Source organism: Aotus nancymaae, unplaced genomic scaffold, assembly GCF_030222135.1.
Source record: "Aotus nancymaae isolate 86718 unplaced genomic scaffold, 86718_ANA_hifiasm-v0.15.2.pri h1tg000065l, whole genome shotgun sequence".
In the NCBI taxonomy this organism is placed as follows: Eukaryota; Metazoa; Chordata; class Mammalia; order Primates; family Aotidae; genus Aotus; species Aotus nancymaae.
The window spans coordinates 7027179-7040193 of record NW_026988480.1 but is presented as its reverse complement, the minus strand read 5'-3'; the positions used below and the strand labels follow the sequence as shown (position 1 = coordinate 7040193).

The 13015-nt window shown below is 37.9% G+C and overlaps 1 protein-coding gene across 1 annotated transcript in view; it reads right to left on the bottom strand.

Moving 5' to 3' along the window:
- Positions 1 to 13015, bottom strand: part of SUN3 (Sad1 and UNC84 domain containing 3) — a 37259-nt gene extending 24244 nt beyond the window's left edge. Inside the window, exons 1-3 of the mRNA XM_064366643.1 lie at positions 12734 to 13015; positions 9525 to 9586; positions 27 to 130 (exon numbers count right to left, since the gene is read on the bottom strand). Coding sequence (XP_064222713.1) covers positions 27 to 130; positions 9525 to 9586; positions 12734 to 12855 — 288 coding nt within the window. The 5' untranslated portion in view covers positions 12856 to 13015. The remainder of the gene's footprint in view (positions 1 to 26; positions 131 to 9524; positions 9587 to 12733) is intronic.

The window sequence follows — 13015 nt, the reverse complement described above, 5'->3', positions numbered from 1 at the left end:
TACAAAATGAATTAACAAAACATCACCTGATATTTATAAAGCCTTGAACCATATTCTGCAATTATGGCATACAATTGTCTGGATTTCTGAGGATCCTCTGTCTCTTTAAGCCACTGATGACTTAGGAGTCCTGTTAAAGAAAAGACAAACTCTGATTAAAGAGTTTATCTGGAAACATAAAATATTTTACATGTATTCATAAGAATTGCCCTAAACATGAAGAATTACTGTTAAGAATATCAGATCCTTGGGTGACATCATGGAAAATGGTGGAATAGTACACACAAAGAATCAGGCCTCCGTATAAACAATATAGCTGGTAAAGATGGACAGAATAAACATTTTTGGATCTCTGGAATCTAATCCAAAACCTACAGCAACTAGATAACTAAGGATAGGGGGCTGGTTTCTAGTAACAGAGCATGTAGCATTTTTGTTTACCTGACTACCATCTTCCATTTCCCAACCTGGTGGTGGCAGCTATAGGGACAGCATTTCACATTCTTTCAATATAGACCTTGTTCTTAAAATACCATGGCAATGGTTTTGACCCATCAAGTGGTTCCCTGAGAGCTGGCTCAGAAGCTGACCTGTGTTTGTTCCACCCCCATAGCTTTCTAGGAGGCAGCAATATCTGTTGGAAGAGTTCAAAGACACACTGCCCAAGGCCAACTGGGACAAAGGACAGTAGATGATGAAAGTGGCAGACAGACCCCAAAGCCCATGAATAAAGAGGCAGTCTCTTGCTGGAATGAGGGCTCAGAAAGACTGCTACATCATGTACTAGAAAAGGGAGAATGTAATATGCATTTCTAGGACTGGACACATGTTTCTAAATGACCCTCAAGAAGATACTGGCTTGCACCTCTGGAGGATCTGTAGATTGTGTATAAGCAGGACACGAAGGCTAAGGCAGAGTTTTGGGTGGCCTGGCTTAGACTTGAAGAGTGTCTCAGCTAAGAGCCAAGCTGCAAAGACTGAGAGAGTAATCTCTCTGTCTCTGTTTCTGTCTGTCTGTCTCTGGATTCAGGAATTCAAGGAAATATGTGTTAAATCAGTGGCTAACCACTGAGATCATGCAATAGAAAACATATATGACAAGAAATACAGTCTTAAAAAATGGTTTGAAAATATAACTAAACAAAGAAGTGATTTCAGCCTTCAACATGCAACAGCAGGTAAACCCTGGGGAAGAGGAAAATCTGATTTCTAGAGATATTACATTGTAATATTAAAATGCTCAATTTACAAAATTACATGGCATGCAGTGAAACAGGAAAGTGTGACCCATTCAAAAGGAGAAAATGACAGAAACCATCCCTGAGGAAACTGGCATTGGAATTACGAGACAAAAACTTTAAATCAACTGTTTTACATATGTTCAAAAACTAAAAGAAACTGTGGACAAAGAACTAAAGGAAACCAGGAAGATTATGTAGGAATAAAATGAGAATATTGATAAAAATAAATTATGAAAGAAACCAAATATAAATTCTGAAGCTGAAAGAGGAATAACGAAAATGAAAAACTTACTAGAAGGGCTCAACAGGAGATTTAAGCAGGTAAATGAAAGAATCCGTTAACTTGAAGACAGAGCTATTGAAATTATTGATCTGTAAACAGAAAGAAAAAAGCAAATAGAGCCCAAGAGACCTACCAGACACCATGAAGTGGATGAACATATGTATTGTGGCAGTCTCAGAAAGAGGAGGAAGAGAGAGGAAGGGGCAGAAAGAATATTTGAAGAAATAAAACCTATGGGATACAGCAAAAGTACTACTAAGAGGGAAGATTAAAGCCATAAGTGCCTATATTGAAAAAGAGGAAAGCATCAAATAAATGACGTAATGATGCACCTTAAAGAACTAGAAAAGCAGGAGCAAACCAAACCCAAAATGAGAAGAAAACAAATAATAAAGATCAGAGCATAAATAAATAAAATTGAAATGAAGAAAACAATACAAAGATCAAAAGAACAAAAGTTTTTAGAAAAGTTAAACAAAATTGAGAAACCTTTAGCTAGATTAAGAAACAAAAGAGAAGATACAGATGAAATTAGAAATAATAAAGGTGACATTAAAACTGATACTGTGGCCGGGCGCAGTGGCTCACGCCTGTAATCCCAGCACTTTGGGAGGCCGAGGCGGGTGGATCACGAGGTCAAGAGATCGAGACCATCCTGGTCAACATGGTGAAACCCCATCTCTACTAAAAATACAAAAACTTAGCTGGGCACGGTGGCGCGTGCCTGTAATCCCTGCTACTCAGGAGGCTGAGGCAGGAGAATTGCCTGAACCCAGGAGGCAGAGGTTGCGGTGAGCCGAGATCGCGCCATTGCACTCCAGCCTGGGTAACAAGAGCGAAACTCCGTCTCAAAAAAACAAAAAAACAAAAAAACAAAAAAACAAAAAAAAAAACTGATACTGCACAAATACAAGAAATGGACAAATGACTAGACACATACAACCTACCAAGATTGAACCACGAAGAAATTCAAAACCTGAACAGACCAATAAATAGTAATGAGATTGAAGCCATAATTTAAAAATTCCCAGTAAAGGAAAGCCCAGGATTCCATGGCTTCAGTGCTGAATTCTACCTCATATTTAAAGAAGAGCTAATACCAAACTCACCCAAACTATTCTGAAAAATAGAGGTAGAGGTGAAGGGAATATTTCTAAAATCATTCTATAAGGCCAGTATTACCCTGATACCAAAACCAGATAAAGACACATCAAAAAACCAAAAAGAAAACTATAGGCCAATATCTCTGATAAATATTGATGGAAAAACTCTTAATAAAATACCAGCAAACTGAATTCCACAGTACATTAGAAAGATCATTCTTCATGAGCAAGTGAGATTTATCCTTGGGGTGCAAGGATGGCTCAACATATGCAAATTAATGATATGCAAATCAATTAATGTGATACATCGTGTCAATAGAATGAAGGATAGAAACCATATAACGTTTTCCAATTGATACTGAAAAGCAGTTGGATAAAATTCAACATCTCTCCATGACAAAAATCCTCAAAAAATTGGGTATGGAAGGAACATACCTCAACGTAATAAAAGCCGTGTATGACAGACAGATCCACAGCTAATATCACACTGAATGGGAACAAACTGAAAGGCTTTCCTCAAAGATCTGGAACATGACAAGGATGCTTACTTTCACCACTGCTATTTGATATAGTACTTGAAGTCCTTGCTAGAATAACCAGGCAAGAGAAAGAAACAAAGGGCATCCAAACTGCAATGAAAGAAGTTGAATTATCCTTGCTTGCTGATGATATGATCTTATATTAGGAAAAACCTAAAGACTCCACACACATAAAAACTATTAGAACTGATAAATTCAGTAGTGTTGCAGGATACAAAGTCAATGGACTAAAATTTAGTGGCATTTCTATATGCCAACAGTGAACACTCTGGACAATCAATAAAGTAATCTCATTTACAGTAGCCACAAATAAAATTAAATACCTAGTAATTAACCAAAGAAGTGAAAGATCTCTACAATGAAAACTATACAACATTGATGAAAGAAATTAAAGAGGACACAAAAAATCGATAGTTCATGTTCATAAATTAGAAGATCAATGTTGTTAAATGTCCATACTACTTGAAGTAATCTACATATTTAATGCAATCCCTATCAAAATACCAATGACATTCTTCACAGAAATAGAAAAAAAAAAAAAAACCCTAACATTTATATGCAACCACAAAAGACCCAAAATAGTCAAAGCTATTCTTAGCAAAAAGAAAATTGGAGGAATCACATTACCTGACTTCAAATTATACTACAGAGCTTAGCAACCAAAACAGCATGGTACCGGCATAAAAAGAGAGAGAAAAGCCAATGGAACAGAATGAGAACCCCTATAGATAACTGATTTTCGACAAACGTGCCAAGAATATACACTGGGGAAAACATGGTGTCTTCAATAAATGGTGCTGGGAAAACTAGATATTTGTATGCAGAAGAATGAAACTAGACCCCCGGATTAAAGGCTTAAATCTAAGACTTTAGGCTATGAAACAACTGTAAGAAAACATTGGGGGAAAATCTCCAGGTAATTGATCTAGGCAAAAATTTCTTGAACAGTATCCCACAAGCACAAATGCAAAAATGGACAAATAGAATCACAGTTAAAAAGCTTCTGCACAGCAAAGGATACAATTAACAAAGTGAAGAGATAACTCACAGAATGGGAAAAAATATTTACAAACTACTGATCTGACAAGGGATTAATAAGAAGAATATGTAAGGAGCTCAAATAACTCTATAGGAAAAAAAAACCTATTAATCTGATCAAAAACATAGACCAAAGATTCAAATAAACATCTCTCAAAAAGGACACACAAATGGCAAATAGGTATATGAAAATGTGCCTGTTCCATTGATTGTCAGAGAAATGAAAATCAAAACTACAGTGAGATGTCATCTCACCCCAGTTAAAATGGTTTATATCCAAAAGACAGGCAATGACAAATGCTGGAGAGGATGTGGAGAAAAGAGAACCCTCATACACTGTTGGTGGAAATGTAAATTAGTACAACCAGTATGAAAAATACTTTGGAGAATCTTCAAAACATGATAAACAGAGCTAACATGATCCAGCAGTCTGACTATTGGGCATATCCCAAAAATAAAGGAAATCAGTATATCAAAGACATATCTGCACTCCCGTTTGTTGCAACATTGTTCACAATAGCTAAGATTTGGAAGCAACCTAAGTGTCCATCAGCAGATGAATGGATAAAGAAAATGTACGTGTATATACAATGGTGTACTCTTCAGCCATAAAACAGAATGAGATAATGTCATTTGCAACAACATGGATGGAATTGGAGATCATTATGTTCGGTGAAATAACCCATGCACTGAAAGACAAATATCACATGTTCTCGCTTATTTGTGGGAGCTAAAAATTGAAACAGTTGAACTCATGAACATAGAGAGTAGAATGATGATTACGAGAAACTGGGGAGGGTAGTGTAGAAGAGGGAGGAGGTAAGGATGGTTAACAGGTACAAAAAATAGAAAGGATAAATAAGACGTACTGTCTGAGAGCACAATGGGTGACTACATTAAAAAAATTACTTTATTGTATATTTTAAAATAACTAAAAGATTGTAATTGGATTGTTTGTAACACAAAGAATAAATGTTTGAGGGGATGGATACCCCATTCTTCATGATATGATTATTTCACATTGCATCCCTGTATCAAAACATCTCATGTACCCCATAAGTGTATATATCCACTATGTACCCATGAGAAATTAAAAATTTTTAAATTTTAAACAAGGAAAAGAATATTTAACGAAATAATGGCTGAGGGCTGGGTGTGGTGGCTCATGCTGTAATCTCAGCAGTTTGGGAGGCCAAGACGGATGGATCACTTGAAGTCAGGTGTTTGAGACCAGCCTGACCAACATGATGAAACCCTGTCCCTACTAAAAAATACAAAAATTAGCCGCACATGGTGGTGGGTGCCTGTAATCCCAGGTAGTAGGGAGGCTGAGGCAGGAGAATGGCTAGAACTCAGGAGAGGGAGGTTGCATTGAGCCGAGATCGTGCCATTCCACTCCAGCCTGGGTGACAGAGCAAGATTCTGTCTCAAAATAAAAATAAAAATAAAAAAGGCTGAAAAAGTTCTAAATTTGATTAAAAGCCGTGAATCTATACATCCAAGAAGCTCAACAAACTTCTAGTAAAACAAACTTAAAAAGACCCACACTACCTGTAATCCCAGCACTTTGGGAGGCCGAGGCGGGTGGATCACGAGGTCAGGAGATCGAGACCATCCTGGTCAACATGGTGAAACCCCGTCTCTACTAAAAATACAAAAAATTAGCTGGGCATGGTGGCGCGTGCCTGTAATCCCAGCTACTCAGGAAGCTGAGGCAGGAGAATTGGCTGAACCCAGGAGGCGGAGGTTGTGGTGAGCCGAGATCGCGCCATTGCACTCCAGCCTCGGTAACAAGAGCGAAACTCCGTCTCAAAAAAAAAAAGACCCACACTGAAACCTATTATAATCAAACCACTGAAAGACAAAAACGCAGAGAGAATCTTGAAAGCAGGAAGAGAGCAATGCCTTGTCGTATACAAGGAAGCCTCCACTGGATTATCACCTGATTTTTTCTTCAGAAACCATGGAGACCAAAAGACAGTGGAATGACATATTTAAAGTGCTGAAAGAAAAAAAGATTCTATATATGACAAAACTATTCTTCCAACTGAGGAAAAATTAAGATATTCTAAGATAAAGAAAAGCTCATGGTGTCTTTGCCACTAGACCAGCCCTTCAGGCAATGCTAAAGGGATTCCTTCAGGCTGCAGTGAAAGGACGTTAGAGAGTAACTCAATGCCACATGAAGCAATCAAAATCTCCAGTAAAGGTAACAGAGAAGTAAATATGAAACCAGTATTATTGTTTTGGGTTTGTAACTCCTTTTTTATTTCCCACATAATTTAAAAGAGAAATTTATAAAGCATCATTACAAATCTCTGTTTGCAGGTACCCAATGTATAAAGAGGTAATTTTTGACAACATAAAGAGGAGTCAATCCCAGTGAATGGAGGTCATAAGGAGGAAAAAAACAAACAAACAAAAAAAGAGGAGCAGACCTAAATAGGAGCAGAGTATTTGTATTCCATTAAAGTGAATTTGGTATAAATTTAAACTATATTGTTATAAATGTAAGGTGTTTGTTGAAATCCCCATGGTAACCACTAATAAAATATCTAAAAAACATATACAGAATGAAACAGAACAAAATCAAAACAGTACACACGACAAAGCAATTAAACACAAAAGAAGGCAGCAAAAAAGGAAATGAAGAACAAAAAAGGTATAAGATATAGATTTTCTAAAAAATAGAAAAGTGGCAGAAGCAAGTCATTCCTTATTAGTAATTAATGTAAATAAAAATGGATTAAACTTTCCAATCAAAAGGCAGAGGCTGGCAGAATGCATTTAAAAACATAATTCAACTATATGCTACTTACAAGAGATTTACTTTAGAATCAAAACTAAAAATTATGAAACATGGCTGAAAAAAATTAAAGAAGACCTAAACAAAGGGAAGGACAACTTATGTTCGTGAATTGGGAGATTTACTATTGCTAAGAGGGCAAAACTACCTCCAGCTCTCCACAGATTCAAAGTAATCTTTTTCAAAATCCCAACAGTGTGATACTGGATAATGACAGACATATAGACCAATGGGTTAGACTATCCAGAAATAAACCTATTCAACTATAGCAAATTCAGTTTTTGGAAAGGGGGACAAGACAGTCAAAGATTCCTATAGGGAATAATATTTTCAGCAAATGGTCCTGGGACAATAGGCTATCCACATGCCAAATAATGAAGTTGGATCCCTTGCATCATATACAAAACTGAACTCAAAATGGGTCAATTACCTAAATATTATAAGAACCAAAACCACAAAACTCCTTATAAAAGGGGGTAAATCTTCATAACTTAAGATTTGGCAATAGAATCTTCAATATGACACTCTCAAAATTATAAGCCTTTGTATATCAAAGGACATTATAAAGAAAGTATAAAGGCAACCTAGAATGAAAGAAATATTTTCAAGGGTTGTATCTGAGAAAGGCTTAGTATCTAGAATATACAAAAAACTCTTCCAACTCAACAATAAAAGACAAACCTAATAAAAAATGAGCAAAAGACTTTAATAGACATTTCTCCAAGGAACACATACAAATGGCCAATAAGCACATAAAAACATGCTTGACATAATTAGTCATTAGAGAAATCAAACCATGATGAAACAAGACTTTTCATCCACCATGATGGCTATAATAAAAAGAGGAAAAAAATTGGTATAGAAATTGAACTTCTTGTTTTAATCCATTTGTGTTGCTTTAAAGGAATATCTGAGGTTGGGCAATTTATAAAGAAAAGAGGTTTATGTGGCTCACAGTTCTACAGGCTGTACCAGAAGCATGACACCAGCATCTGCAGCTGGTGAGGGCCTTTGGCTGCTTCCACTTGTAGTGCAAGGCAAAGAGGAGCCAACATGTGCAGAGATCACATGATGAGAGAGGGAGCAAGAGAGAGTGGGAAGAAGTCAGGTTCTTCTTAACAATCAGCTCTTACAGGAACTAATAGAGGGACAACTCATTACCGTAAGGATGGAACTAAGTGATTCATGAGGAATCTGCCCTCATGACCCAGATGCCTTCCATTAGGCCCCCACCTGCAAAACTGGGGGTCAAATTTCAACATGAGGCTTGGGGGGACAGATATCCAACTGTAGCACTGCTTATACACTGCTTGTGGGTATGTAAAATAGTGCAGCCATTGAGGAAAACAGTCTGGTGGTTCCTCCCTAGAAATGTCACTCCTAGGTATATATTTGAAAGCATTGAGAACAGGTGTTCAAATAAGCACATGTATACACTCACACGTCACTATTCACAATAGCCAAAAGACAAAAGCACTCTAAATGTCCATGAATAGATAAATGGATAAATGAAATGTGGTATATACACACAATGGAATATTATTTAGCTACAAAAAGGAATGAAGAACTGACACTTGCTAGAATATGGATGAACTTAAAAACATTATGCTAAGTGAAAGAAATGAGATAAGAAAGATCACATACTATGTTATCTTCTTCATAAGAATAACTGGATTGAAACCTTGATTTTAATGGGAGCTCCATGCTTTAAGTTGTCAATACACTAAAGAGCAATTTTGCAGTATGCCGGGGGTTGTGGGTTGTGATATTGCCCAGTAAGAAACTACAAACTGGCCAGGCACGGTGGCTCATGCCTGTAATCCCAGCACTTTGGGAGTCCGTGGTGGGTGGATCACAAGGTCAGGAGTTCAAGACCAGACTGGCCAACATGGTGAAACCCGGTCTCTACTAAAAATACAAAATTTAGCCGGGTATGGTGGCAGGCGCTTGTAATCCCAGCTACTCAGGAGGCTGAGGCAGAGAATTGCTTGAATTCAGGAGGCGGAGGTTGCAGTGAGCTGAGATCACACCACTGAACTCCAGCCTGGGCAACAGAGTGAGACTCCATCTCAAAAGAAAAAAAAGAAACTACGAACTGCACATTCAGCAGTAACTTCTTTGGGACTGTGTGATGAGCAAGAGTCTCTGGTTGTCAAAACCTCCCAAGTGGAGTGACCCAAATTTAGAAAATGTAAAATGTATAATATGTTTGCAATAAAAATGTTGGAAATTCTTAACTTTAAAGCAACATCCATGACTGTAAAATTTACAAAAAGAAAATCACAATTCCAAGAGAAAAAAGGTCCTTTCTTAATTTTCTTTTAAAAAGCCAATATTACCTTTACAATCAGAAATTTACAAAAAAAAAAAAAAAAGCTTCAAGAATGTGCAGGTCACCTCCAGCATTTTCTGTGGCATTTATTTACAAATATGAGTCATTCTGTTGAGCTCTCTCTCACCAGGCAGACATATTCTGTGAAATGGCTTTAAGGATCATTACTTAGGAAGACTTACCTACAAGAAGAAAAGTCAATGTAAACATTGTACTGAGAATAATCTTCCGTGATCGAGTTACCCTAAAATAATAAAAACAATGATTAAAAAAAGAATTTAACAACACCATGCATTTTACTTGGACTTTAGCCACTACACCCAAGTTAGTAAACTTATTTGTTCTCATTCTTGCCTAATCTAGGTTGAGTCTATGAATTACTTTAGTTTCCAATCCACTATTTTTTAAATTGAGAGAAGATCGTTTTCATGATGATACACACTCACCTGCATATATGTGTGCACATACATACAGTCATACCTCTCACTTTCACATATGTAACGCTTATGCTAGTATGTGTCCATTTATATTCTTAAAATGCTTATAAGAAAAAAACAAAGACAGTATTCTAGAGGTCTCAAATATAGAATTAACTAAGAAAAAAAGAAAAATCAGGCTCTAATTTTATGGAAATTCAGTATAAAGCTACAGAACTATGACAATTAACAAATATCTGATAAAATCCTTTAAAGTCATCATGACCTTTTTTCCTACTCTCTGTTGAAGTATAGTATGCTATGCAAATATGATCTGTGTTCTTTTCTATATAATTGTATAGCCCAGTGATGCTTCACAGAATGAACACATCCATGAAACCTCACACAGGACTGGAAATTGAGCATACTCAGTACTGTGGGTTGAATTGCACCCCACCCCGCAACACACAGACACAAATTCATTTGTTGAAGCCCATGCCCATTGCTACTGTATTTAGAGATAGGGTCTTTAATTGCTAATTAAGGTTAAAAGAGGTTATGAGTGGGACTCTAAGCTAGCAGGATTGTTAGAAGAGGTGGAAGAGAGACCAGAGATTTTTCTCTCTTTGTGCACTCAGAAGAAAGGTCCCATGGGGACTCAGTGAGAAGGCAATCCAGGGAGAGAGCCCTCACCAGAGACCAAATCAGCTGGAACCTCGGACTTTCTAGACTCCAAAACTGCGAGAAAATAAATTTCTGTTGTTTCAGCCACCCAGTCTGTGATATTTTTTTATTACAGCCTGAGCAGTTAAATACCCCAAGCCCATCAGAAGCCCATCTTGTGCCATCATCAGATGCCACACCTCCCACTTCTGAAGGTACCTGATCTCCTGAGCTCTATCCCCATTAAGTAGATTTGTCTGGATTTGAACCGTCTATAAATGGACCCAAATGGGTATGGGCTCTATCTGTCTGCCTCCTGTTCCCAGCCTCACAGTTGTGAGAGTTAACTGTGCTGTTGTGTGTAGTTGTGGTTCATTCATCCTTACGACTGTAAAGTATTCCATTGTGTGAATATACCATGTGGGTATCCATCCTAGCATTGGTGGGTGTTTGGAGCTATGATATATAATGCTGTTATAAATATTATTACAAGCAATGCAGCTATGAACATTCTCATACATGGTTTCTGATGAAGACAAGTATGTATTTCATTTAAGTATATTCCCAAGAGAGGAATTGCTGGGTCATAGGATATATTCATAATCTGTTGCAGTAGATTCTGCTAAAGAGTTTTACAAAGTTGTTGTAAGGATCAACTTTTCACATCCAACCTTTTAAAAAACCCTAAAGGGTGGACGGAGAGGGAAGCTAAAATGATCACATTAAGCTAAGGTGAAGGCTGTAAACTTCTGGATAAAGTATTACAAGTTGGCAAACTAAAAATTTCTACTTAAAACATAAGAAAAATCACATTAACATGGACCATTCATTAACTGCATTCACTAGAGTGGGCCACTCAATTCCCCCAGTACAGAATCTTTAAGTAGCTTATCTCCCCTACATAAAGCAGTCACGCCTGTTAGCTATCCAGGAGTGTGGGACAGTGTGGAAAGCAACTAAGAAGAGAATTTTCTTAACTCTCTTCTCTTCAGGGAAGTGTATTCTTGAACCTCTTCCTTTTAAATGTTATTGGACCTGTGGAGAGTGGTAGGGGGTCCACTGAATAAAAAAATTATTCATAGAGCTGGGTGCCATGGCTCATGCCTGTAATCCCAGCACTTTGGGAGGCTGAGGCGGGCGGATCACGAGGTCTGGAGATCAAGACCATCCTGGCCAACATGGTGAAACCCCATCTCTGCTAAAAATACAAAAATTAGCTGGGTGTGGTGGCATGCGCCTGTAATCGCAGCTACTTAGGAGGCTGAGGCAGGAGAATCGGCTGGACCTGGGAGGTGGAGATTGCAGTAAGCCGGGATCGTGCCATTGCACTCCAACCTGGTGACAGAGCAAGAGTCTGTCTCAAAAAAAAAAAAAAAAAGGTTATTCAAGGTAAATTATGGCCTACAGGGGCTCTCCTGATGGGCTGAATTAAATGAAAACTATCACATTACCGTATTTACCAAAGATTAATTCCATTTTTTTTCTGTTAGAAAACTGGCTGCCAGGCTCTGCAATGCAGAACTCCTTCTGTGCCTTTGCCCAGCCAGGGGGATTCTGCCATTTGGGGCAAGCATATTTTGTTATTACTGTGATTTTGAAATGCTACCATCCTTGTACAATAAATTTGTAGTATTCCTTTTATTTTTATTGACAGTTTTGTTTCTGTGCAAGTGTTTCCTTGTTACCAATGGAAAAGTTATTTCATTGCTTGCAGTTTTTGTTTTCCCAGCAGGCAGCACATGGACAGGGGATTTGTAAATAGGTTTAGGGTCTTTGGATTCCCTGCTGTCTACTTACAGATGATCCTCACATATGTTCTCACTAGAGGAAACAGGGTGATTCACTCAAAATGTGCATCCCCTACCAGAGTCTTTAGTCAATTGTCACCCAAGAATGTAATAAATGCCACTCTGTGTCCAGAGTCCCGAGCCCGGCGCTAAGCTCTGCATATCACCAAGACTATACAAGCTAGCCCAATGACAGAAAAAAAAAAAAAAGTAAATTATCTGGAAGGTTTTAAGTTGCTGCTGCTGTGGCTCATTCTTTGAAACAGGGTGGCTCTCCTTTCTTAATCCTTGTCCCCAGTCTGCTGTTATTAATCCAGATACCGTTGACATAGAAGTATTGTGATCAAGTGTAAGCACTATGATCAAGAGAAACGTTCAAAGGAAACTGTTTGGAAATGATTTTCTCTATAAAGGGGGAAAACACTGTCTGTCAGGTGACAGGTAACAGGTGAGCAGGGCACGAGTGATGGATGTAACACATAAAACCTACAGTCTCAGGCACACCACTCTGCTATGTTTACCTACCCATTCGCATCAGGGTTTTCGTGCTCTGATAGCAAAGCATCGCCACTGGTGCTACCGCTGGCTTCTTCAGAGCAATCTCTGAAAAATATGGCAGCCATTCTCGCCTTTATTTTTCCACTCATGATCCCCCACCAGAGAACAAACAGCTGGTAGGATGAAGAACATTCATCCTCTTTCCTATTTTATGAAAAACATGAACTATACATACAGTTTTGTAATTTGTTTAACGTCTTCTTCCTCTATGGGTGTTTCTTCTTGAAGAGGGAATTTTGAAAAGGTTCT